The 25,593-nt window shown below is 41.5% G+C and overlaps 1 protein-coding gene across 2 annotated transcripts in view; it reads right to left on the bottom strand.

Annotated features, from left to right (window-relative positions):
* Positions 1-1,604: 1,604 nt before the first annotated feature.
* The window catches only part of trabd2b (TraB domain containing 2B), a 76,702-nt gene continuing 52,713 nt past the window's right edge, over positions 1,605-25,593 (bottom strand). For both annotated transcript variants that reach the window (XM_061825948.1, XM_061825949.1), the window contains exons 4-7: positions 21,786-21,960; positions 6,574-6,670; positions 3,629-3,880; positions 1,605-3,229 (exon numbers count right to left, since the gene is read on the bottom strand). In XM_061825948.1, the coding sequence (XP_061681932.1) occupies positions 3,010-3,229; positions 3,629-3,880; positions 6,574-6,670; positions 21,786-21,960 (744 nt within the window). In that variant the 3' untranslated portion in view covers positions 1,605-3,009. The remainder of the gene's footprint in view (positions 3,230-3,628; positions 3,881-6,573; positions 6,671-21,785; positions 21,961-25,593) is intronic.

Below are 25,593 nucleotides of genomic sequence, written 5' to 3'. Positions count from 1 at the left end.
TTGAAACAGAAGTTGAGATAAATAAAATAAGTTTCTTTCGGTTTATCCCGTTAGGGGTCGCCACAGCGTGACATCTCAGATGAACGCTCATATTTGTTTGGCACAGTTTTTACAATGGAATCCCTTCCTGACGCAACCCCTCTTGGGTGAGATAAATGTGGGATCAAAATTTGCATATCAGGTGGTTGAAAACAATTGTTTCTAAAAAAAAAAAAAGAGGTGAATACAACTTTTTATTTAACATGAGTTTTTTTTAAAAAGTTTCAAAATGTTCTGAGGATGTCATGATTTTATTCTACTAAAATGGAATTTGTTTAGCAACCCATGTATGCTACTGTGGTACTGCATGCGTAAGTCTGGTGTGGCAGAGAAGTATGTTAAAATAGTACAGGACATGTATGATGGCAGCAGAACAATGGTGAGGTGTGCTTTAGGTGTGACAGAATAATTTAAGGTGGAGGTGGGACTGCTCCAGGGATCAGCTCTGAGCCCCTTCCTGTTTGCAGTGGTAATGGATAGGCTGACAGATGAGGTTAGACTGGAATCCCCTTGGACCATGATGTTCGCAGATGATATTGTGGTATGCAGTGAAAGCAGGGAGCATGCAGAGGAACAATTAGAAAGATGGAGACATGCACTAGAAAGGAGAGGAATGAAGATTAGCCGAAGTAAAACAGAATATATGTGCGTGAATGAGAAAAGTGGAGGGGGAAGAGTGAGGCTACAGGGAGAAGAGATAGCGAGGGTGGGCGACTTCACATATTTAGGGTCACCAATCCAGAGCAATGGTGAGTATGGTAAAGAAGTGAAGAAACGGGTCCAAGCAGGTTGGAACAGCTGGCGAAAGGTGTCTGGTGTTCTATGTGACAGAAGAGTCACTGCTAGGATGAAGGGCAAAGTTTACAAAACAGTGGTGAGGCTCTGATGTACGGATTAGAGAAGGTGGCACTGAAGAAACAACAGGAAGCAGAACTGGAGGTAGCAGAAATGAAGATGTTGAGGTTCTCGCTCGGAGTGATCAGGTTGAATAGGATTAGAAATGAGCTCATGAGAGGGACAGCCAAAGTTGGATGTTTTGGAGACAAGGTTCGAGAGAGCAGACTTCGATGGTTTGGACATGTTCAGAGGCGAGAGAGTGAGTATATTGGTGGAAGGGTGCTCAGGATGGAGCTGCCAGGCAAAAGAGCGAGAGGAAGACCAAAGAGAAGGTTTATGGATGTGGTGAGGGAAGACATGAGGGCAGTTGGGGTTAGAGAGGAAGATGCAGAAGAAAGGCTAAGATGGAAAAAGATGACACATTGTGGCGACCCCTAATGGGACAAGCCGAAAGGAAAAGAAGAAGAAATGCTACAAATCTACTGTATAAATATGATCAAATTTATGAGAAGTTTTACATCCAAAGTGCACATCCAAAGTCATCTGCCTTCCAAATAGCCTCAGAATGAAAACTCACATGATTAGCTTTTGAAGACTCTTTATTTTCTTATGTACTTTAAAAAGCAAGAAAATATACTATTTTTCTTTCAGCAATAATAAATATACAATATTTATATATGGACAAAATGAAAAATTTACACAATGAAGTCATGAGTGCTCCCCACCACAGCACTGTTTGTTATCTTACGAAGTTATAGTCGTTATTAGGTTGTATTCACAATATCAGCGTTAATCAAAAATGTCCATTTAGTATTATGAAATGGAGGGATTTTCAGACTTTTTGGGTCCCTTTTAAGGGAGATCACCCCCCCCCCCAGGGTCTGATAATTCTAACACCATCTAGACATAATTTCCGCATTGTGCTTTTAATGCCATAGGAATTTAAAAATTGCATGTTTTTGAGTAAAATTTACAATGTTGCATTGACAAATTTGTGTGTTTTCAGAAAACTTGTAACCTTGTAAGTTTTTTTGTTTTTTTTTCTTCATGCGATATATAAAAAAAATGGCTAAATACATTTTAGAAGGTATGATATATCGTATTGATAATTTGAAAAACCCCAACTGTATTTTTGTGATTTAAAACACTTTATTCCGGAAAAGATGCCTTATTTTCTGTGAGAGGACAATACACTAACGCCTTGAATTACGAGTTGAATTTGTTGAATTACCATGCTCGTATACCGTGGATTCACCTATTTGTGGATTGTTTTTAAAATTAAAAAAAAAAAAAGCTTTTTTTTTTTTTTAACATTACTTTTGAAGGTAGCGTCAAACTATTTCATTTTGTGGGGTGGGATGGCAGAAGGGCAACAGACATGAAAATGCTTATTGCTCATGTTATCACCACAAATTCAAGAACCTATCTATGTGTGTTTCTCCACCATTTGTGTTCAAATATACATCACTTCAAGGTTTATAACTGATGCTATTTGTTAGCCAGTTTATGGTGTTTTCCTTTGTGCGTTAGAGTTACAGTAGTGGACTTAATGGCAAATTTATGTGGTAGCACATATTGTATCTCAAGTTTTTGCTCACAAGTCAGAGCAACAGAAGTTATGGAAACTTTTGCCTTAAAAAAAAACTCTGAAGTTACCTCAAGCCACCACTGCATTCTTAAAAATATGCCTTTCGTTTAACTATTCAAGAAGTGGTGTCAGATGTATGCTCCATCAAAATCCTATTAGAGCATTTCATTGGCCCAAAACTGTCTTTTTCTGTTTTATTAGTGCGACAGTCCCCCATACACACTTCTTTAAACGATAAAACAAATGTTATTGTACATTTTTTTTGCAGGCCCACCAAATTTTGGCTCACGGACCTCACTTTGAGAATCACTGATTTTATGGTCACAATATGCGACCGCACCAGTTCTAAATAGCTCCAGTTCTCCATTTAGTTTCTTCCCTATGGTGTAGAGGCTTTTGGACTATTGTAGTCCACTCATGGTGAGCGTCATGACAGATCCACATGTGAATGCATGGCCAGCTTTAGGAAGGGCTCAGCAGCGTCACTCAAAGCATTCCTGCATGTCTTAGTGCGCATTGTGGTAGTCTAGTGTTCCCTCCGGCGGTCAGGAGGTGAACAGCACGTACAACAGCAGCCAGGCGAAAGCACACGTCAGCGAAAGCGCGCCGTGGGCCGACGATTGCGGCTGCGCCGAGGTGGGGCCGGCTGGCGTGAAAGAGGCCGGACTCGGGTGTTTGTACGTGGCGTGGTCCTCCTGGTGGGTGAGCAGGGGCTCCACTGTCACGTAACCGTTGATGATCCTCACATTAGGTGGCGAGGTGGTGCTGTTGGACGAAGAACAAAAAAGCTTTATTCTTTTGAATTTGACTGTACAATGAACCCTCACCTATTTCCGGTTCACTATTCACAAATTCATCCGTCTTGCAGGTATTGCAGGAGGGGTGGAGCCTATCCCACATCAACCCCCCTCCCCAGCTAATTTTGTAGCACCCATAAATTTCTCAAGATTCCCCACCAAAGCGGTGGCTGATAGGACAGTAGTAATTGGTGTCGATGAAGTGCAGTTATACCTTGATTTCGATTTTGAATTCATTGTGAGACGAGCAATAGGTGAAATCCGCAAAGTAGCGACCATAAAACTGTACAAACATCAGCGGACTCTGCCCCACACTCCTGTCAACCTGTACTTTGTGAATCGCCGACCACGGTATTTCGATTCTCACCCATCTCCGAAGCGAACCCAGAGGTCACTGAAGAGGCGGGGCCTCCCGTGGCCGCGGTGAGCTTTTCGAGGGCGCTTGTGCCGTCCGAACTCCTCCAGCTGACTCAGGCTGTCCGGCTGCAGGATGTGAGGAAGCTCCCCCTCCTCCTCGCCGACGCCAGGCAGGCTACTGAGCTCCATCTCGCTCGAAGCGGTCGGCCAACTGGTGGGGGGGGTTGGGCTCGTGCCACCGGTTGGCTCGCTGTCCGTTGTCCTGTGAAAATGGACAAATGGGCGTGGTTTCTAAGAACGACTGTGCTTCTGGAACATTTACACAGCTTTGTTCTCATTTTGTTATTAAACTATTACAAAATTGATTACATTTTCTTTCCCACAAAATTCTCACACAAAGAATTTTTTCATTTTAAATTTCGGTTTGATTTGGATTAAATGTAGTTTTTAAATTCGATTATAATATATTTAAAAACAACAACCCACATCTTTTGCCTGGTTTTTTGTTGATTAAACCTTTATTTTCTTGCATGACAACATGTAGATGCACTATTTAAGTGTGCACTTTAAGAGCATTTAATTCTTCCGCATGTTGCTGTACATCTCTGGCGTAGATAAACAAAGACACATCATATGGAGCAAATAAGGAACATATTCTGGACTGTTTCAGTGAAATCTGATCACGGTACTGTGGTTGGGAATCCCTGATTTAAAATCGTCAATGCAATGAAAAAAGGCCTGATGACGGCAACATTTTGTGTATTAAACTTAATTACTTCCAGTCTTTCCTATGGGATTTTTTTTTTTTTTTTTTAGATAATAATCGACCAGCATCCCAAAACAGGTTTTGTTTGATCTTTTACAGGTTCGTCCAAATCGCAGGAAGTTGTATGTCATTTGGTTCTGCTTTCGCATCACAACTGAATCTGGCTCAAAGCGGACCACCCAGAATGAAATAATCTGCCATGCTATTCTTCCTTCCAGCCATTACTCATATTTTCTCTCCCCTTGTTTTTCCTCCATCAATATGGTTTGCACGTGAAGCTCTCTTAAAACAAACTACATTTTATTCCTTTAATAGCGGCCCGAGAACACAAAGATAATTAATAGCGAGTGCACGGTAGAACGCCGCCACGTCTCCTCGTGCTGTTTCTATTGTCTGAGTAGCCGCTCGAGCTGATGTGATGCTCATGTTGGGATTTCCTGCAGCCCTCCTCTCACATCCATAATGTTGTAATGTATTCAAGAAGTTGTTTTTTCAGCTTTTACAGGCTCTAAAAAGCTTCCATACGGCACTTTTGATGGCCGGGTCAGGGTGATGATAGCTCCAGGCTTGCGGTCTGGCTTCCACGCAAACCGAAAGACAGCGCCGCTCAGCTGGGCCCGTCAGTCACAGCATCCCTCAAATTCCGGGATAAAAAACGTTCGTAAACACCTCTGCGGCGGCCATCTTTCTGGCGGTTGTTCTGTTTGTGTTTATTTAAATCCCATTCCCTCGTCATGCCACCTTGTATTGTGCACGCTGGCCGTGCGGGATTACACCCGTGACCGCAGTCGGCAACCCGCTTGTCAGTCCACGTACAAGGGCTGGACGGGACTGCTGTTTACATGTGTAATTTGCAGTGTAGTTGGTAAAAGTACAACCGGATGGATGCCTGCGGATGTTTTATTTTGGATTTACCAGTGTTTTTAATCAAGGAAACGGCGGCAGTGCTGAAACTGCACGTGCCATAAATGTGTGGATTATTAATGGGACAGTGGTGACAACATTCACGAGGGAACTTGAAACAGTGCTGACCGTTTCCACCATTCTTTCACAGGTTCTTGCAGAAACATGAAGAGGAGTCATGGAAAAATCTCAAAACAGTAAAAGTCTAGTATTCTTTTGTATTAATGGCACTAAGTGGATACATAGATTAATGTTACCTGCTGCCATCTAGTGGAAGAGCATTTAATTGTTCGGACTGTCATTATACAGTTCAACCTCGGTTTTCGACCACAATCCGTTCCAGAAGGCGGTTCGAGAACGTGGGTCAGCTGGCCTTGTTGCAGGTGTTCGAAAACAGAAGCAAAAAAAATCTCAAAATTTTCGTTCGAAAACCGATTTTTTTCAACGGAGACGTTCGAGAACTGAGTATTCACTGTATGTCGCTAGCATGGAGAGATTATTATTTGCAGTAAATAAAATATACTTTTTGGTCCATGTGATTTAAATTGTGTTATTGATCTTGACTGTGGTTGGGAATCACTGAATTGTGTTATTTCAAGTGTAATTTAATGGCTTTAGTATTAAGTAAGTAAGTATTGAGTATTAAACAGCTGCAGCTTGGGTTCTGACCAGTGGTTCATTTTTATAAAACTAGACCACCCCTTCAAAACAGGCTTATTGTAGTGAGCCTTGAGAATCACTCGAGAAAATTGTTGATTTTGTGTTATTTTGATGAAAAGAATAGGACAAATTATTTTCAATTGCAAATAGAAAAAAAATGTCTCCTTTAAACACAACTTGTTTACCTCCCTTGTACTTACATGATTTAGTGTCGCAACCACAGAATAAGTGTAAGCAATCCCCCATGTTGTTTTCACAACACACACACCAGGCACTGGGGCTCTCCTATGCTTCATGGCACAACTCTGCTGTCTTCACATGCATACACGTGTGCGTGGGCGTTTGTTTGGACCACGGTACCAGTGGCTGCCGCGCGCAGACAAGCAAGGCTGGCACCGCGCCTCCGGGGCGACGGTTGAAGAGGAGGTGATGAAGTATCAAAGGATTCCTGAGCTTTGTTTGTTTTTTCAAAACCGCAGTATGGACTGTGTCTGCACTGCACTTTGATACATTTACTGCGACGTTGAAGGACATTAGGCACGTTCTGTTTTTCCAGACCCAGTTACAGTCGCCGAATCTTTGCAGGACCAAATCGGTTAATTTGCTACCATCGGCTGCGTACTCACAGTGTCGCGGGTTGGCGGTCATTCGGTGTGACGTGATCGATCATGTAGCCGTCTTGTCGGAGGATGTCCAGCACGCTGTGGTTCCCCAGGAAGTGACCTGAAAGCAGGCCGAGACAGGCACAGTCAGCACTAGACCGAGCAGGGAACTGGAGAAAAAAAGCAAAGTCATCATTTAGACTACAGTCTCTTATCACAAGTTTTGGTCTTGAACTTAAAAAAAAAAAAAAAACCTCAATGTGGGAAAAAAAATTATATATATATATATATATATATATATATATATATGCAACATTAATTTGACACTCTAATTTGGCCCTAGGTGTGAGTGTTAGTGCGGCTGTTTGTCTCAATGTGCCCTGCGATTGGCTGGCAACCAGTTCAGGGTCTACCCTGCCTCCTGCCCATTGACAGCTGGGATAGGCTCCAGGACTCCCTGCGACCCTCGTGAGGATAAGCGGCAAAGAAAATCGATGGATGGATGGATATATATGCAATTTTCTCAGATGTTTATTTCTCACAAAATTCACCACCTCTTTGGAAAACTACCACTTTTTCTTTCTTTCTTTTTTTTTTTTACAAAATGTTATACATCATATTTATTTATCTCATTTTGTATCTTTTTTTTGAAACGTGTTTCTTCTCCCTGTTCAACTTCATTTTCTCGTCCTCGGCAGCGCAACATAGCCGGGGAGAATCAAGTGGCAACCTGCTCCTGAACAATGCTTGCTTTCGACACTCAACCTCGTTGTCTCTGTGACCATCAGCCTCTTTTCTTCACCCCCCTCGCACGATTCTTCCACTCTTGCAGCAAATATGTGGGCCCCCTGGCCGACAAGCGTCTTATCCATCAGATCATCTGAGTACACTGTGTGACATCACTTCTACAAACACACAGCTCCCGTTCATCCACGCACTCAATAGTCAACAAGTTCTCCTTTTTGCGGCCTGCTAACAGCCTCTTAAAAATCTCCAAGCTTCACACTTCCATTTAGTCGTCTCCTCCTCTCCATGTGCCATATTTATCATGATGCTGTTTCTGACCAAGTCATAGAAAAGGGCACTACGTGTTGCTCTTGGCAGGGCAACTTCACAACGGGGCCACGCTTGGCTGTTTGGAACGGGAGTGGAGGTGAGATCTGATGGCATCGTTCTTGAGAGGATTCTTTTTTTTAACACCATTTTTGACATGTTGTACAAGCCAGAAACCTGTTTCAAAAATGAAAAATAGATCACATTTAAGGTTGCACGGTGGAGCACCTGGAAAGCGTTGGCCGCACAGTTCTGGGGACCCGGGTTCCATCCCAGCCCTCCCTGTGTGGAGTTTGCATGTTCTTCCCGTCCCTGCCTGGGTTTCCTCCGGGCACTTCAGTTTCCTCCCACATCCCAAAAACATGCAACATTGACTGGACACTCTAAATTGCCCCTAGGTATGATTGCGAGTGCGGCTGTTTGTCTCGATTTGCCCTGCGATTGGCTGGCAACCATTTCAGGGTGTACCCCGCCACCTTCCCATTGAGATCTGTGATAGGCTCCAGCACTCCCCGCAACCCTTGTGAGGATAAGCGGCTAAGATAATGGATGGATCACATTTAAAATCTGATGTAACATTTTCATACGACTTGTTGAATTTAATGTGAATCAGCTTGTTGCATCGCTTTTTTATGTGTGAGGCTGTAGTTAACATGACCTTTTCCAAGTGACAAAATCAACATTGAAGCCCTCCATATTTTGCAGTTGCAAAGTCGCATATTTTCTATTATCTATCCTCCCTTCTCATTTTCTCATCTTTTTGGTGCCTGACCAAAGCAATAAACGTATTACTTCAGCATAATCTGGTGCACTTTGGTTTAATTCGCCAATCGTGCCAATTGTTTTTGTTTTGCTTTAAATCTCAAATACACCTTTTCCGCTGTGGAACGTATAAGCATGTTTTTGCTTTTCTGCTGATGCAGCTCCAGCAGTCTACTTTGTCCTTACAATATGCTTGCATTCCCTACTATTTATTACTCTCTGAATGCAAACAAGTGAATTTAATGATTTAATAACATTTATGAAAAGGCTGCCGTACAGTGAGCTGTGTCGTCGAACCTGACTGAACTATTGTGCGGTGTGCGTGGTTTGAAAACTGTTTTCATAAGTAGCCAATGAAAATTTTAATCGCTGTCGCAATGTCGCAGGTTACAACCCCCCCAAAATACACATAAGCGTTCACTCACACTAAAAATACATTTAGGTTTTAAATAAGCATGAGACTGAATGACTGCCGTGCTGTCCCCAAGCCATATAAATGCAAAGTCTAAAAAAATATTTCAGCTTCTATAAATGTATACCTAGGGGCTCTGAAAAAGGCATACTTTCATTTGAACATATGTACAGTAATATCAATGTATATGTAAATAGAAAATGTTTGTCTTTCCAGTCTGATCTAGACATGAATGATATTTAATGAGCTTTTGAAGACTGTGATTGTCAGTGTCAACCACAAAGTTCTCATTTTGAAAAACAACTCATGTCCTGGTTGTTGTGCAGGTGTAATGTTGTACAGTAGGCAAAGTGTTTACACGTCTGCTTATTTTTCATGGACTCCCCGAAGGCCCGCGCATATCCCCGGAGGCATGTTTTTAATCTCGCATTCGAACACAATGATCCCAAAAGTCCCTCCGAATGTTTCGCTTCATCCGAAACGTGGGGCGAGTGGAAAAAAAACAGTCGGTGACCTCAAATGAAAGCATCTGCTTTGATTCCTCCCTCCACGCATTCATTTTTTCCCCCTCGCCGCGTCGCCCGCTGATGCGTGTGCATGTACACGTGCCTCAAAGTTCTCAGTAAAGGCTGTCGTCTGTTCACCTTGCTGCGCATCAAACGCTGACCCTTTGGACCACCTTTATAAATCACTCAAAGCTCTCTGGAGCGCTGGCAGACTACATACGTTCCTCCAGGTTAAAAGGGTGAATTGCGCCTCTTCAGTCCAGCTCGGACAATTCGGATGGCTTCTCTGCAGCCCCCGCACTCATTCATCATCTCCATAATGACTTCACTTCCTATGAATGCAGTACCACGTCTGTCTGACTGTCTCTATTGAACTCGTGCTCAGGGACTCGCGAGTGACGGCCCCTCACGTTGGAGTTCTGTTTTATAGTCCGATCGCTTGCAAAGCTTGATAAAGCTGGACTGAAAAGCTACAGCAGAAGGCCGGCATGCTTCAGTGCAATTCATAGGACACATTTTATGGAAATGTGACTTTTTTTTATTGCGTTGAACAACTTGTTTATGTCGGGCAGATTTCGCACTACTTTTATTTAACGTGCCATTTAGTTTGTGCTAACAAATTGCTATGTACACTTACAAAAACAAATCGCTTCGCGTAGCGCCCAAGCACTCTTGTTATTCATCATAGTAACGGAAGTCATACTTTTCTTTGGCAGTCAACTGCCCTGGACCCGAGTGATTTCAACCGGAGTGACCTGGTGGATTTTAAGTATGCAGTAATTCTGTATCATATGTCAAGAAAGTCCAAAACCTTTTTGTAAGACTCCTGGGAAGTGTTTTAAATTGTTGAGAGAAAAAAAAGCATAATATGGCTCTTCTAAATCCTACAATATTACTGCTGCTGAATGTAATCATCTCTAAGTGGAGTAACGCTGACAACAATGCAGAAATAGAAGAAAAACAAAACATGCCCAGTGTTGTTTGCATATTTTTTTTTTGTAGCCACAGCAGTGCCCTGCTGAGACGAGAGTATGAGTATGAGTATGAGGAGCAGCTGTTTGACTAGTTCAACTAACGCACGCACGCACACACTCATTCCCACACCTCGGCCCGCTAATTAAAGTTGCAGTTTATTATTCATGGAAGTTCCAAACGATTCTCATTTTCCTTCATTACAACTTCTTTCCTGACAGTTTATTTCTGTTCTTTCAAAAGGGCAGCTTTGTATTGATACACATCTGTGTGTGTGTGTGTGTGTGTGTGTGTGTGTGTGTGTGTGTGTGTGCATGTGTGTGTGTGTGTGTGTTTGTTGCTGGCATGCTAAGATAATGAAGAGATAAGTGTGTGTGTGTCTGTGTACACGTCTATGATTTTTTTTTTTCCTGCTGTTTGTATTGAGGCCAATTTATCTTGAAGCAGGCAAGGCATGGAACGTTGCATTATTGGAATGTAACATTAAGACGGGGGGCCAGGCTAACACATGATGCTCTTTAGTGCTAATCACCAGCATATGCGAATAACCCAATGACCTGCATTAATATCAGTTAGTGAGGTGAATCCGATGTCTTTTGAGGACTGCATTTGGCTCGGAGGCTTGTAAAGATGAGCTGATAATTCTTAAAATTATAACTAGTGAATAATTCCACTTGCATATGAAAGTATAAAACATTGCAGAAATCATCACGTTAAAAATAACGTTCAAAGTATAAAATATTCTCGTGTATTTTAGTCTAACCATCGATTTTCTACCCCACCCCAATGCAGGCGGCTGTTGCCAATGCCAGCTGTCCTTCCGGGTGTAGTAAGGACAGAGCCAAGTCATTGTGCGGTCAAGAGGGAAACTTCCCACCTATTAAATGAAGAGGTAACTTTTGACGAATAACAGTCACTCACATTTGAAAAATGTACAGGTGTGGTCAGTCATGCCGCAGATAAAGTTGCAGGTGTGATTAGGGATGGAATCTCAAGACCTTGAAATAACTTACTGGATTAATATAACATAAATCTAAATTAGAAATAAGATAAACAAATACATAACTAAAATGGAAAACAAAAATTTCAAACTCAGAAATCATCATTTCCAATTTCAACTGATATTGGTATTTGACATGTTACCGCAATAAAAATTCTTGATCTGACAAACTTTATCTGAAGAAAAGTTAAATGCACTGGCCTGTCAGGGAATAAACACGAACGGTCTGTACCCGCAAAGTTTTGAAAAGGCTGAAATTTTAGTTCAGCATAATTGCCGTCAGTGGCAACAACCTAGTGATACATTCTAACAGACATACCTGTTGGCAATCGTCATGTATTGTTAAGGGGGGCGCACGCGCATCGCCGCGACTGCCGTAAATAGGAGGAAATAGGAAATAGAACGCGCCTTCATGTGCGTGTGCTCGACGTATTGGCCAAACCTGAGTCGAGCGACGAGGTGGATGATGGTCTAAAGTCTTTTTTTTGGGGGGGGGGGCGTCACACTGCCTCGCGATCAACGCACTGAGCAACCTCGGTGTAACTGAATTTCCTTTGACATGGCTCATGATGTTGATGGCTTTCGACGTAAATGTGCTCTCAGTACGTGAAGCAGCTCGGAACATGTGCTAATGGCATCATTTCCGTACATGCTCAATATGATTAACTTGCATTTCCTGTTTCTGGGTTAATACTAATTGTTTAGGAGCAGGCTTGTTTAGTTAACGTTTATGAAATAAACACGAAAATTAATGTCAAGACGACACAAAAATTTTTTTCTACTTGTAACAAATTTCACACATGTTATTTTTCGTGCTCGACTGTGCAGATTTGCGAGTGTGATCGTGCTCCTCAAATCACAGTGACTGGAATAATAAGGTTAAAAGAAAGAGAAAGATGAAGAGCGCTGTTGAGAGAGCAGGTTAAAGTGTCATCGTTGAAAGGGTCAAATGTAAAGCGCCACTTTTACACAAGCCATTCATCATGGGGCCAAAGCTGGCCGTCTGCGTACTACTATCCAGTTAGCTATCGTGAACTCAGTGTGCTGTATTTCAGCATCAGCTATAACATGTGCACAAAGGCGGTGTCATTTGATGATGCAATGAAAGCTAACCGGGACCACATAACGAGGAAACAGCACGCCGTATTTTAATGTCTTCATTTTTTGCGTCTGATTTTACCCTTTTACACCCATTGAAGATATTCGAGTCCTGATGTTCAGATTTGTGAAATCATTCGCGTTGTAGAAAATGAGATGCTGGCCTGCTAATAGCCATGAAATTGATGACAAGATTAAACCGCAAATTACCCTTGTTGGTTTTGAGAGCTGGCCAAAGGGAGGGGAAGATTACTTTCATTTTCCAGGAGAAAAGTGTCTTGAAATCATGACACAAACTCGCTTTAAAAAAAAAAAAGAAAATTGTTGGAAGAACGCTGCAACTAATTGAAGTCTTGAGCTTCGCATACAAAGAAGGCGTGCCTATGATTTCATTACGTTACGTCGGGTGCAGATAAGTCTGTGATGTCATCGGTCTTCTAAAAGTGAGAGAGACAAGACAACATGAAGACGCTGATGTCATGTCCGCACGCGAGTTCTGCCATTGATAGTGATGAAAAATAGAGGACTATTTCCACTGCATTTCTGGAAATTTTCCCCCAAATGTTCTTTTGGCATTCTTTGGCAGTGACATATATTTGTTGTTGTTGTTTCAAATGGACAAATATTAGTGTAATGGGCATTTATTGTTGTGTAAATATTGTGGGTACTTTCCCACCCATCAATTATGAAGACACACGAATAGAAATCATTTGAGCTCTGCCTATTTTCGAAATGTCCGTAAATGAGCTGCACTGAATTTGGTGATGTGTCGACTTGGGATTTGGGATTGGCTCCACTGTTCAATAAGTGTCAATGTGGCTAGCAGTTCCTTGAGCTATACTGGTGACCAGTACAGCCTGTAGTCTAAGTCTTTGAATTATTTTAAATGTCATTATGATGTTGCTAACCAATGATGACAAAACCACTTCTTACAATTAGTGCTCCATGGTTTTGCTGATGGCTTTATAGTCTTTCATACCTCATTAGTTTAAGCTTCATGCAGGCGTTGAGACTTCCATCTGTTAATCGTGAACGTAATTCAATTTGATTTGCCATCATGATGGTACAATGGTGAACAGTTCTTGCCAACAATTGCATGCATTTTTTTATTCATTTGATTATTTTGTCTTTATGCGAGAAGTTGTGAAAAAATTCATCAGGCACGCATGCTTTGGCATACTCATCTGTTTGTGAATGGCTGTCTAGTCTTTCCAAAAACTGGAGAACTCGCCATCTTTTTATCTTTGAGCGATCGTTTGCACAATTAGTTCTTGCTACCTGCTCTGCGTTGGACAACTTCTGCGCCTGCGCACATCAACGGCTACGGTGAACTACGGCAACCCCACTTGGACCAACTGTCTCTGCTCATTTGCGTTGCCTACGTGACAGAAATGACATTGTACAGTATGTAGTGATGAGAGCTCTGCGAGCCATACGCAACATCTAAAGAGCCAGATATGGCTCACAAGCCATAGGTTCCCGACCCCTCACTACGATAATTTGGCGGCTTGGTGATGAAATGCTGTGAAAATATAATCAATGCTTTTCCTGTCTTATTGGACGCTTGCTTTTCTCTTCAAACACTGGGACGTCACTGCCACCAGTTGTAGCCCCCGGGCAATTCTGGTAACGGAATTCAAAGTTGGCTTTGCATTCATAGGGTGTAACTGCAATAGTCCTCCTGTAAATTCTGGTAACAAATAAATCTTTGAAGTATTCATATCTTTGTTTCTTACATGAGCAGACTGCTTCTTTTAATTGCCTTTGTTGTTGTTGTTGTTTTCCTTTCGGCTTGTCCCTTTCGGGGTCACCACAGCGTATCATCTCAGATGAACGCATATATATGTTTGGCACAATTTTTACGCCGGATGCCCTTCCTGACGCAACCCTTCTCAGGGAGTTTTTAATTGCCTTTATAGTTCACTATTATTTTTATCATCATTTTGGCCTTTTCCAAAAGCAGCTTTCTCCAGACTTCTGATTGGCCAAAGCCACTTTAAGGTCAAGTTGTACAGTGCCAACTATTTCACTGGCATGCTCTTGGCAGCCTGCAAACGTCTTCTCATGTGGCCAGATTTTCCCCCCCCTCTTTTTAATCTAGACTGAGATTTATTTTGGCCATGGAGTAAAGACTTTTTTTTTTATTTTAGCCGGGTACATGTGGACACAGCCCGAAAAACCGAGGCAGAGTGATGTGGAAATGGAATGAAAGATGAACTCGCAGTGGAGAAAGAGAGACAAACAGACGTAAAGAGAGGCTGAGAAAAGCAAACAGGCTCGGCTAAAGCGTTAAAAAGATGAGACAAGTGATGTGCATGCCTGTATGAGAACTTGTTCCCATGATATTTTTGTATGAAAAAAAAGTGTAGCATATGAAGGGACATTTCAGTGGGAAGCCAAATGTTATTTTTTAAATTTATACAAGTGGATTTCAGTAAATTGGAGTGGTACAGCTCTAACTCGCAAACGCAGACTTCAGATACAAGCCCACCGTGCTGGCAGTGAAATCTAGTCACGTCACAAAAACCGTCACCTTGGCAAATTGTGAACAATTCATGAAAAAAGAGGCTTGAGAGTGTATCATGCCACTCCCTGTCAAAGTTTGCACACTATCTAAACATAAAACAGAGAACTACAACCACATACATTAGCCTTACAGTCTGCTGGCTTAATGCTAACACTAAATAGCAGCTAGGTGCACCGTCAGATGTAGACAGAAAACATAACAGTACTCCCAGTCATACCGTATATTCTTTATCCTCTGCAAAAAAAATAATATTGGTGTTGTACTAATGATCTGAGAGGAGGTGAGCTGTCTGAATGAACAGTGTATCTTTATATCTCTCTTATATTGCCCCCAGGTGCGACTGCGCAGGACAATGGTTATTCAATTGATTCAGTGATGAAAACTATTCAGTTCTCAACTGTTTGGTTACGTTATTAAAGTACCGTAATTCCTGGCCTACAGAGCGCACCTGGTTATAAGCCTCACGCAGTACATTTGTAAAGGAAATACCATTACGTACATACATACGCCGCAGCTGTGTAAAATCAGCAAGTGCCCACATTGAAACCCACATTTAAACACGAGATATTTACAAAGAAAGATGGTACACAGAGAGTTGAACACTAGCAACGCCACGCTATTGCCCCAGGGCCAGTTAAAAATAAATATACCGGTAAAAATCACTGAGACACGGCAGTAACACGCTAGCGCAGCGCTAACAAGGCCGGACCGGTAAAAGTCACTTCCTCGCCACATATATTCCACCGGTCTCACTCTTACCTTTTCCGCTTGAGTGCCCCCTTGCGGCCGTTAATGTTAGGGTTAGCACAAATTGCACAAATTAGCCGCATCACCGCATAAACCGCAGGGTTGAAAGCGTGTGAAAAAAGTCACAGTTTATAGGCCGAAAATTACGGTATATGATTTTTTTTTTTTTTACAAAGCACGCGTTATGGAGCGCTATTTTTCCTCATTAAAATACAATTATTTACTAAATAATAATAATTTACTTTAATTATATACAACAATTATTTGGGGTTTATTGGGCTGAAAGCTGGAATGGTTTTGTGGCATTTCCATTTATTACAGTGGGAAAAGATGATTTGAGATAGACTCGAATGAGGAATATTACTGAATGACAAGAAAAAGTATAAGCAAAATTTGGAAACCACGAAAACAATGACTAACATTAAAAATACAAAACTAGTCAATAACATTTTTTTACCCCCCAATTGCATGTCCTGTTACATATGCTCCTTTTTGTCATAATGGATTTAAAATAGTGAACAGTAATTGTGATCAGAACGGACTCACTTTTGCGCAACTTCTTCTAGACGACACTTGCGGGGAGCCTTCTTTGCCCCCTGAACGGCCGCATGGCAGAGCGTTGGCGCCAGATCAGCTCTTGGGAAGGGAAATTAAAGTGTCTCAAACAAACAAACCTAGAGTACATGTGTATTTTGGAGCGCGCCAACCCTTCCTGGCAATACACGCCGCTCACATGACCGGCCTGGCCTCGCCAGCACCACACGTACAAGCGTGTGAAGCGGCGTCTCGGCTGCGGCCGCGTCAGGAAATTCCACGGGATGTTTTCAATAAGGCGGCAGGCTGAGAGCTGGCAAATGAGGACCTGCTGCACACCACAAAGAACAAGACGCTGCTGAGCGCGAGGCAGCTCTTAAGCACAACTTTGCATGAGCGTGAGAGTAAAGGAGGAGGAAGTCAAGCTGGAAAGTGTGCGTCTTTCCTGCTTGAACCTGATTGTGCAAAGAGGGTAGTCACATTTAATTACATAGGCAAGGAAATGTTAAATGAATTTCGTGTTTTGTCATTCCATTTCCACCGTATGGTACGAACTTGCTCAACATGGATACTGCTAACTGACATTTTATTTTTCATAAAATGGGGGTTTAGCTGGTAGAGCAGTGGCCTCACGGTTCTGGGGACCTGGGTTCAGTCCCAGCCCCCGCCTGTGTGGAATTTACATGTTCTGCCTGCGTGGGTTTCCTCCGGGCACTCCGGTTTCTTCCGACATCCCAAAAACATGCAACGTTAATTGGACACTCTAAATTGCCCCGAGGTGTGTTTGTGAGTGCGACTGTTATCCGTCTCCATGTGCCCTGCGATTGGCTGGCAACCAGTTCAGGGTGTACCCTGACTCCTGCCCATTGACAGCTGGGATAGGCTCCAGCACTTCCGCGACCCTCGTGAGGATAAGCGGCAAAAGAAAGTGGATGGATGGTTAAGCTAACCGGACTTTCCTAAGGCAGAGCTATGTGGGCGTTTTAAATAAACGTGAAACTCTTTTTCTTGTGGTTCAGCCTGGATGTCAACTTTAAATGGCAGTGGCATTAAACAGCATTTTTGGACAAACTGCTGTTTTTGTGAAGTGAGTGTATTTGCACCCCCCCTCACCTCAGCTAATTACCGAAATTCACTTATTCATAGTAGTCTGATGTATTTTCTGTATTGCCACAAGGTTTTCCCAAATCCTGGCATAATAAAGAAAGTAGCAATGGGTGTCAAGGAAGTACATTAAACTGATACATCATGACTGTGAGCTGAGGATTTTTTTATGATTGGAGCTCCATTTAACCTGGGTTGTTAGTGGAAGTTCTGAAACCTTATTCGTTAAAACCTTATTTTTAGGGTTTTGTTATAAGATTACTTTTAAAATTTGAAGTTGTTTGAAATCATAGTTTTAAACTATCAATATAAACAATTGTAAAAAATTTTTTTTAAATATTTGAACCAAGTGAACATATGTTTAATGTACAAGACCACCTCTTTTTGTTAGCCTGTCTCATTCCCAGTGATGCATTCAGTGCGCCACAGTTTTCATTGTCCAGTGTACTACCAAAGTGAGCCAATATTATGCAATCTTACGTTCAACTTGGTACAAGTGCCACTTTGGTGTTGTTGTTGTTGACATGAAGTGACAGCTCTTCCAAATATTACGACACGCTCACTTGCAAAACATCAGAATGTATAAAAATGACAGCAACACAAATCACCTCGGAAAGCTTGGCAGGAAACTCGAATTGTTGCCACCCGAGCTGAAAAACCACCCGCTGACGCATCTGTGTGTATATATATATATAGTCTTAACACAGTATTGAATCGAAGCTAAAAACCACATCAAATGAGAATAATTTAACAATATGATCAGTTTTGGGGGGGTGAAAGTTCGTCGTAGTGCACAACTGCCCTGCTAATCGTCAATACATTCACTCAGATGGACAAGTGTGACTTTAGTTTGTCGTCCGAGCTCTTCCCTGTGGATACTGTAATGTTTCTCATACATTTGTATATGTGAAATGTAGATTAGCATTAAATGTTATAATTCATGACCACCACTGGCCTACGCTGACCTCTGTCAGAGATAGCGACATACAGGGCCAGCCGTGCAGACATTCAAACTCCACACAGGAGGGTCCCGAACCTCCGACCTCTGAACTGAGAGGCGGATGTGCAAACCAGTCGACTGCTGTTTAAGATTTTATTTCACAATTTTAATGATGAATGAACATTTGAAAACTTGATACTACCCTAACTTGTAATATTAATATATTATTCTTTTCTAGTCATATAAAGTCATATAAATGGTTTTCCAACGTACGTACAAATGAGCAGCATGTTTTTGATAGTGATTAGCATGTGATTGCCTTTCTAGAGTTATAAAAAAAAGTTTTTACAAAAATAAAAAAAAGGTATTTTTTCATTTCTGTGCTACTCGCTGAGCAAAATATGAATAAAGAATATGTCATTTAATTGTCACAAAACTGTCCATCACATCTGACAATATTTGCACTTCCAGTCTCTTATGGTTCTCCTCTCGATTTTAACCTTGCGCTTTTGTCATTTGAATTAAGACGCTAAGAACGTATGCAGATGTGTCCAATTGGAGGGACGGAAAATCCGCCTTCCTAATTTGAAAAGCATTCACTTCACACGCAAAGGCACTTCCAGTCAGGAAGGTGTAGGTGTGCCAACCAAAACCGGTCAAAAACGGATTTCCAAGCCGAGCCACCTCGTTTGGTTTAATCGCACGCTGCAAAAACTCCTGGATGGGACCAGAACAGCTGCAAATGTAAACGGATTTGACACGAGATGCTGCCTTAGATGCCTTTTTCCTTGCGAGCAGCCTGTTTTGTTTTGCTTTTGGGATTTCTGTTTGACGAAAATCCCGAAGGTGCACCGGATTCACCTTTATAGATCTTGCTATGTGTACGGGCATCATCTCATGGGAAATTAAAAGGCCCCCCCAAAAAAAATTGTTCCCACACTGTTGGAAAAGATACACTAGCCGTTAAAATGAAGAAGCCCAACTGTTTTGTATTCTGAACCATGTCTGGTGAAACCTTCAATACGTTTTAAAAATTTCCCTACTAAACCCCAAATTTGTGTTGAGTTTGATGCGGTAAAGTCAGTTAAGCACGAACAAATACGATTTCACAACTTCCATTGTGCTAACATGCACCCGGATTGTTGTTTGGTTCTTTCATGTGATTTTATTTTTTTGTAATCCTCCAAAACTACACGGTTTTTGAGTTTTTCTTCGACCAAAGACAGTATGATGGCAGTGAACTCATCCAACTCACTTCACAATCAGCCATTGAGCAGATCATTATTTTTTTTTAAATTCAATTCAAAGCCTTTAATTCAACTTTCAGTTTAAGACTACTGTTGAATTAATCATAAAACAGAGTACAGTGGTTCCTCGGTTTTCAAACGTCTCTGTTTTCGTACAAATCGTTTTTCGAATTGAAAATTTTGAGATTTTTTGCTTTGGTTTTCGAACGAATATTTGCATTCGAACGCCCCGACCAGCTGACCCACGACGATTTGTTATTGTGCTTTCAAATACACCCCCGAAAAATACGGAAACGACGTAACGCAGGTGACGCAACCAGTTGACCCACACACTCCTCTGCCGTCTGTCCCGGTTTTGACTTTTATTTGTTCCAATTGAGCAATATTAACCCCGATCGTGGTGCCAAAGAAGGCAAGTGGTTCTGGTGCTGAAAAAAGGAAAGCGGTGCGTAAAACTGTAAACCCCAAGAAGGAATTGATAGTCGAATACGAATCTGGTGTGCGTGTTTCTGAGCTATCGAAGAAGTATGGCATGGCGAAATCGACGATCAGCACCATTTGTGAAACACAAGGATGCCCTCAAAACAACCGTGTTGACCAAGCAGAGGCCACAGATCTTGGAGGAAGTCGAAAAGTTGCTTCTCATTCTGATGTGGCTGAAGGCCGGAAGGATGTCTCAAGTGCCGATATAAAAGCTATCTGCACTAAATGGAACGACATCCATAATTTTGTAGAACTACATCACCCTATCAAAGCAGAATGAAATTTCAATGATGTTATGATGAGCCACTTCAGGCTTGTGCTCAAAAGACGGCAGAAAGTCTACGTTAGATTTTTTTCTTTGTTAAAAAGGGGCGAGTCACCCCCACCAAAGACATTTGAAACAGTTGTTTTGCATTGCTTTTTTCTTTTCTTCCATTAACCCTACCTCTTGTTGCAAGTAAAAAAAATTGTACGTTATGTGCTTTCTGTGCAAATGAAAAACAAATTGTCTGTTTTTCCCCTCTGATTTTTGCTTCTTTAAAGTTATTCTGCACTTTTGTTGATTTAAAAAAAAAAAATGTTTACAAAGCTGGGGGGGCGAGTCGCTACAAATACGGCAATGCACTCCCAGCCTAGCATACTCTACTGCTATAGCATACATTTTAAGCCAAAAATAAAGATATTTCTTCAATGATTTAATTATATAAAGTATTTAAACTATACATGTATTTCTACTATGCAGTTTATTATCAGGAAAAGTTTAAAAAAAAAAAACAAATTTTCAAGGCTTGGAACGCATTATTTAATTTTCCATTCATTGTAACGGGAAAACGCGCTTCGGTTTTTGAACGTTTCACTTTTCAACTGGCACATATTTAAATCAATCACATAACTTTATTTGATGTCTGCTTGTGTAACGCTAAGATAATGGGAACAGTTCAGGAATGCAAGTTTAGAGCTTCTAATTGATGTCGCCCTGTCACGATCAAATCTTTTTAATTCAATTCAATTATCCTAGAGACATTTTGTGGAATACTCGAGCAACACTGTGGTCCCGCTGTCGACCTATTTTGAAAGTCAAAAGTTGTTTTTTCTTTTTTTTGCTTTCTTGGTCATTTTTGCGCCTGGAAATGTGAGTTTTTGAATAGTTGAACACAAGGCCTCAAGATGGTGATTGATTTAGCCTATGAATAATAATGATGAAGTACAAAAAATTCCAAGAATGTCTTCCGCCACCCCCTTGCCCTGGCCTTAAATAAAATATAGCTGGTCTAACCCTGTGAAGAATGTAGAACACATCGTAATGTTGTACCATGCGGTCCTTGTAATTGGAAACACTCGATATCTTCTATGTTGTTTTTTTACATTATTACATTGTTTTTGACAGCATGTAACATGAGTAAGAATTGTCATTACAACTGATTGCTGGTGAAAGTGGTATTTGCGTCTAACTTTTACGCACGGACACGAGCGCGTGCACACGTACAATTTGGGGAAACATTAGCAGCATTAGCTAAGAATGCTAATTGAAACCAACAGCTCGTTTCTTTGTTTCTAATGTGCATACGAGCTAGCTGTAATCGAGACTTATGAGTGTGTGCCTGCGTGTGTCAATGTATGTGTGCACAAATGTCTAAACATTTTTCTGTGCCAGAGGTCTGTGAGCGATTGTGTGCTATTATCCTCCTTTTTCGCTTGTTATGCTTTCAAACGGAGTGAATTGTTCACTATAAACACACAATAACACAAAGAGAGATTCCATTGCATACTAAATCAAACCAAAACGTCTCCTAGGGGCTGCTTTAATATGCAAATTGTGTGGGCTCCCCCTCCCTGTGCTAACTAGCTCACCGGCGCCGAAGGCAAAAAAGTAGGTCTGGTTGGGATTCCTCTGCAGCAGAGCGGACACGCGGCGAGCCATGCGCTCGTTGCGCTTGTAGATGAGCTCCTGGCGGAAGTAGCTGTCGATCTGTTGAGCCGTGGTGCGTTCGTGGGCCGGCAGAGAACTGTTGATGAAGTGGGGTAACTGGAGGAGGGGTGGGGGTAAAAGGAAGAGGAAAAGAGTATTTCATTGGGAAGCGATTCATGGTGGGCATTTGAAGTAGACATACAAGACTGTACAGTAATCCCACACATATTTACCGTCCAATAGGAATGTCATGAAGTAATTTGGTGACAAGGAACTGCAAGGAAAAAAAAATGAGTAAAAGCTACCTAAAAGTCACCGGTATTACAATATGTATCACGTGATGACATGATATATATATGTATAAAGAAAAAGTCAAAAAAAAATTTCTCAAAAGTTTTTGAAGCTGTACAAATGAGCCACCCCCTTCTACTGGAGGGTTCATCACTGTGCTGTTGTTTGGATGTTGCCTGGTGCCTGCTACCATGTAACTTTATGGTCACCCTAAAAATAAATAAATACATTTATAAGAGTCATTTGTCCAATGAATTTAGTGCAACAATTTGCAGTCACTTTAATTGTGTAAATTTCAACCACATATTTTGGGCAAAGACATTAATTCAATAGCTATAAAATACAAAACTTGGATGGTTTATCACACATTTATGGTTCCATTCCAACCATGGCGAAATGGGGGCGTGGGGGTTGTGTCAGGGAGCCCTTGCCCCCCCATACGATACCTTGTATACTCCTAAAAAATGTTTTTATTTTAGTCACCCTATTTTTCCAGTGTCTGAAGACTTGCGGAAGACACAACCTCAACATTTTCCCATACCCTATCGAGCCTGGCCGAGAAATCACTTTTACGAAGAATCCCCAGAGATGGTTTTATGAAATAAAATGCACAGATGGCCCGCTAACCTTGCCCGACTCTCATAATACAAGCAGCAACAAATCTCAGTAAGGATCAACGTTTCATCCACCTCTATTTTACCATACAGTGGCTTTTTCTTTGTCGTTTGTTTGCTTTTGTGCTGGTTCGCTAGCCAACAGCCAATCAGAGTCATTCGTTGTCACAAATGGCCAATGCTATTTTGCATAGAGAATCTGGCAAAAACGCAGTGGACGGAATGTGCGAGCCACATGTGAAAACTACCCAACGACGATGGCTCATTCATGCAAAAAAAAAAAAAAAAACATCACGTGATACATATTGTAATACTGGTGACTTTTAGGTAGCTTTTACTCGTTTTTTTTCCCTTGGCCACACATTATACTAGTAGGGAGTGTCTGAAAATTAACCCTATATTTTAACCATCTAAAAAATTCTATTTGATTTTCATGGATTATATTTACCAGTCTCCAAAATCTTTTTTTTTTTAAACACTTTTTACACCGCCAAATTGGTCTATCAAGAGGATAATATCGGATCTGACTTGTGCATTTCAGACAGAGCTCACCGGAATTGCCACCTCTGTTTTGCCTGTTTTGCATGTTCTCCAGCTGCACGCATTTAGAGCATCAGACGCGTGGCGACCTGTCTCCAACAACAACAATCGCTATCCACGCAAAGGCGAGTGGGCAGTCATTGTCGGGTGTTAAACTTCGCACGCCAGTCAAAATCTACACCCGTAACAACGTGACGTTTTATTAGCTTATTTAAGAGCAGTGAATCACTGAAACGCGTACTGTGTAGCGATCCCCGCCTTGCCTCAGTAAGACAAATGAAATGCTATCGAGTTGCCGGTGAGAGACGGACATCATTTGGTGTGAGCGCAGATGTTTCATGTATTTGTGTTTGACACTTTTTAGTGATTTATTGCACTACGCGTGAGCAAGTCTTGCTCGCTTGCATCCATCTTTTAACTGACACCTTCTTGACTTCACGCTTAGAGTATATTACATTCGATGTAAAGTCTCTTAAGATTGTAAGATTCAGAAATGGCAAGCATGAAGAGATAAACTGGCCGTCTGTCTCGCTTCTTGTTTTGGATTTTTTTGTGATCACATTCCAAAGGAAGGATGAGACTTAATGAGTCTTGTTAATCGAAGATCAAGATGATTATCGGTTTGAGGCAGAAACCCTAAATATGGTCAATTTTGCAAATTGGTACCATAGGTCTTTTTCCACACTGTCTGATTTTTTTTCCACATTATTAACCAATTTACAGCCTTGAAAATAGCTTGTGAACAAATATATTAACTCTTAAACATTTGAAATGTCTGGAAACACTCTGCGGGAGCCGTGCAGTAGTATGTCGCCTCAAGATTGAAAGTCAGGAGGTTAGTATTTTTAAAAGACAAAGAGGAGAAATCCATCCATCCATCCATTTTCTGTGCTGCTTATCCTCACGAGGGTTGCGGGGAGTGCTGCAGCCTATCACAGCTGTCAAGGGGCAGGAGGCGGTGTACACCCCGAGTTGTTTGCCAGCCAATCGCAGGGCACGTAGAGACAAACAGCCTCACTCACAATCACACCTAGGGGCAATTGAGTGCCCAGTTAATTTTGCATGTTTTTGGAACGTGGGAGGAAACCGGAGTGCCCGGAGAAAACCTGCGCAGGCACGGGGAGAACATGCAAACTCCTACATAGGCGGGTCCGGATTTGATCCCGGGACCTCTGAACTGTGAGGCCAAAGCTTTTTTAACTGATCCACCTTGCCACCTATGAGGAGAAATCATTTTGTTAAAAATAAATGGCAGTAATACTTGAGTTTTTTTCTGAAGTATTAAAGGCCTCTTGATTGGTGTGAGCACAAACGTTTATGTAGGCAGCCAGCAATGGAACCTACCAATTCAGTCATTGACAGGGTCATTATTTAGTTATTTTTCACATATTAAATTAGCCAATGTACAGGTTTATGGGGTGGTGTTTATGATGGTGCACAATGATACATGACACCTATTTAAAGTAGTACCAACTTTAACGATTGAGTGTTGGTCACCCAAGCAAGACAACGTTTCCATTCATTTCTCAGGTAAAAAGCATATTCTAGCGGTTCAAGGATTTGCCTAACAGCAAATTTTTCATATCCTAATAATTATGAAATCACATTTTGGATTTATTTTATGTAACAGATCTTTTGAACTTTCACTTTGACAACCAAATTTACATGGAGCAGAACTGAATTAATACATAGCGGTAACGCACACTCGCTCGCCCCTTGGAGGGGACGCACAAACTCTGGTTGCGAAGCACTGACACTAGTACAGAGACGTGTAGTCTGGGATCCAGAATTAGTGTGGGAAATAGAGCTCGTGCACGTGATGTCACCATTTTCACGGCGCCATATTGCTGGTCAGAAAGATTTATTCGACAGTGTGGGGGACATTGAACCGTAGCAGAATATTCACAATACCCGAGACCTGTTGTGCTGGTGGTTGACAGATATTCAAAGAGGTCATTCTAGAGAATAGCAGCTGAAAATACGAGAAAAGATCAATGGATTTTGGCAATTAAACATGATGGGTGGTGCCCAACCAAAATACACACGACTGTGTAGCGATCACTTCATTTCAGGTAGGAATTATTCTTCTCAAATTCCCAAGAAGTACTTATAATGCCAAGTTGGTTCATTTGAGAACAATGTGTTAAAAAAAAAAAAAAACAACAACAGGGAGTTGTCTCCAACGTACACGGAAGCGTGTTGTGGCCACACGTTAAACTTCGGTAAACCTCTCTCCGACAGCCTTTTTTTTTTTTTTTTTTTTAATATGCATTGTTCTCAAATGAGTCCAATGCGTAATTAAAAA

The sequence above is a fragment of the Syngnathoides biaculeatus genome, chromosome 7 (genome assembly GCF_019802595.1).
Source record: "Syngnathoides biaculeatus isolate LvHL_M chromosome 7, ASM1980259v1, whole genome shotgun sequence".
Taxonomy (NCBI): Eukaryota; Metazoa; Chordata; class Actinopteri; order Syngnathiformes; family Syngnathidae; genus Syngnathoides; species Syngnathoides biaculeatus.
The sequence above is the reverse complement of the archived record's forward strand: the minus strand, read 5'-3'. Positions and strand labels throughout refer to the sequence as shown.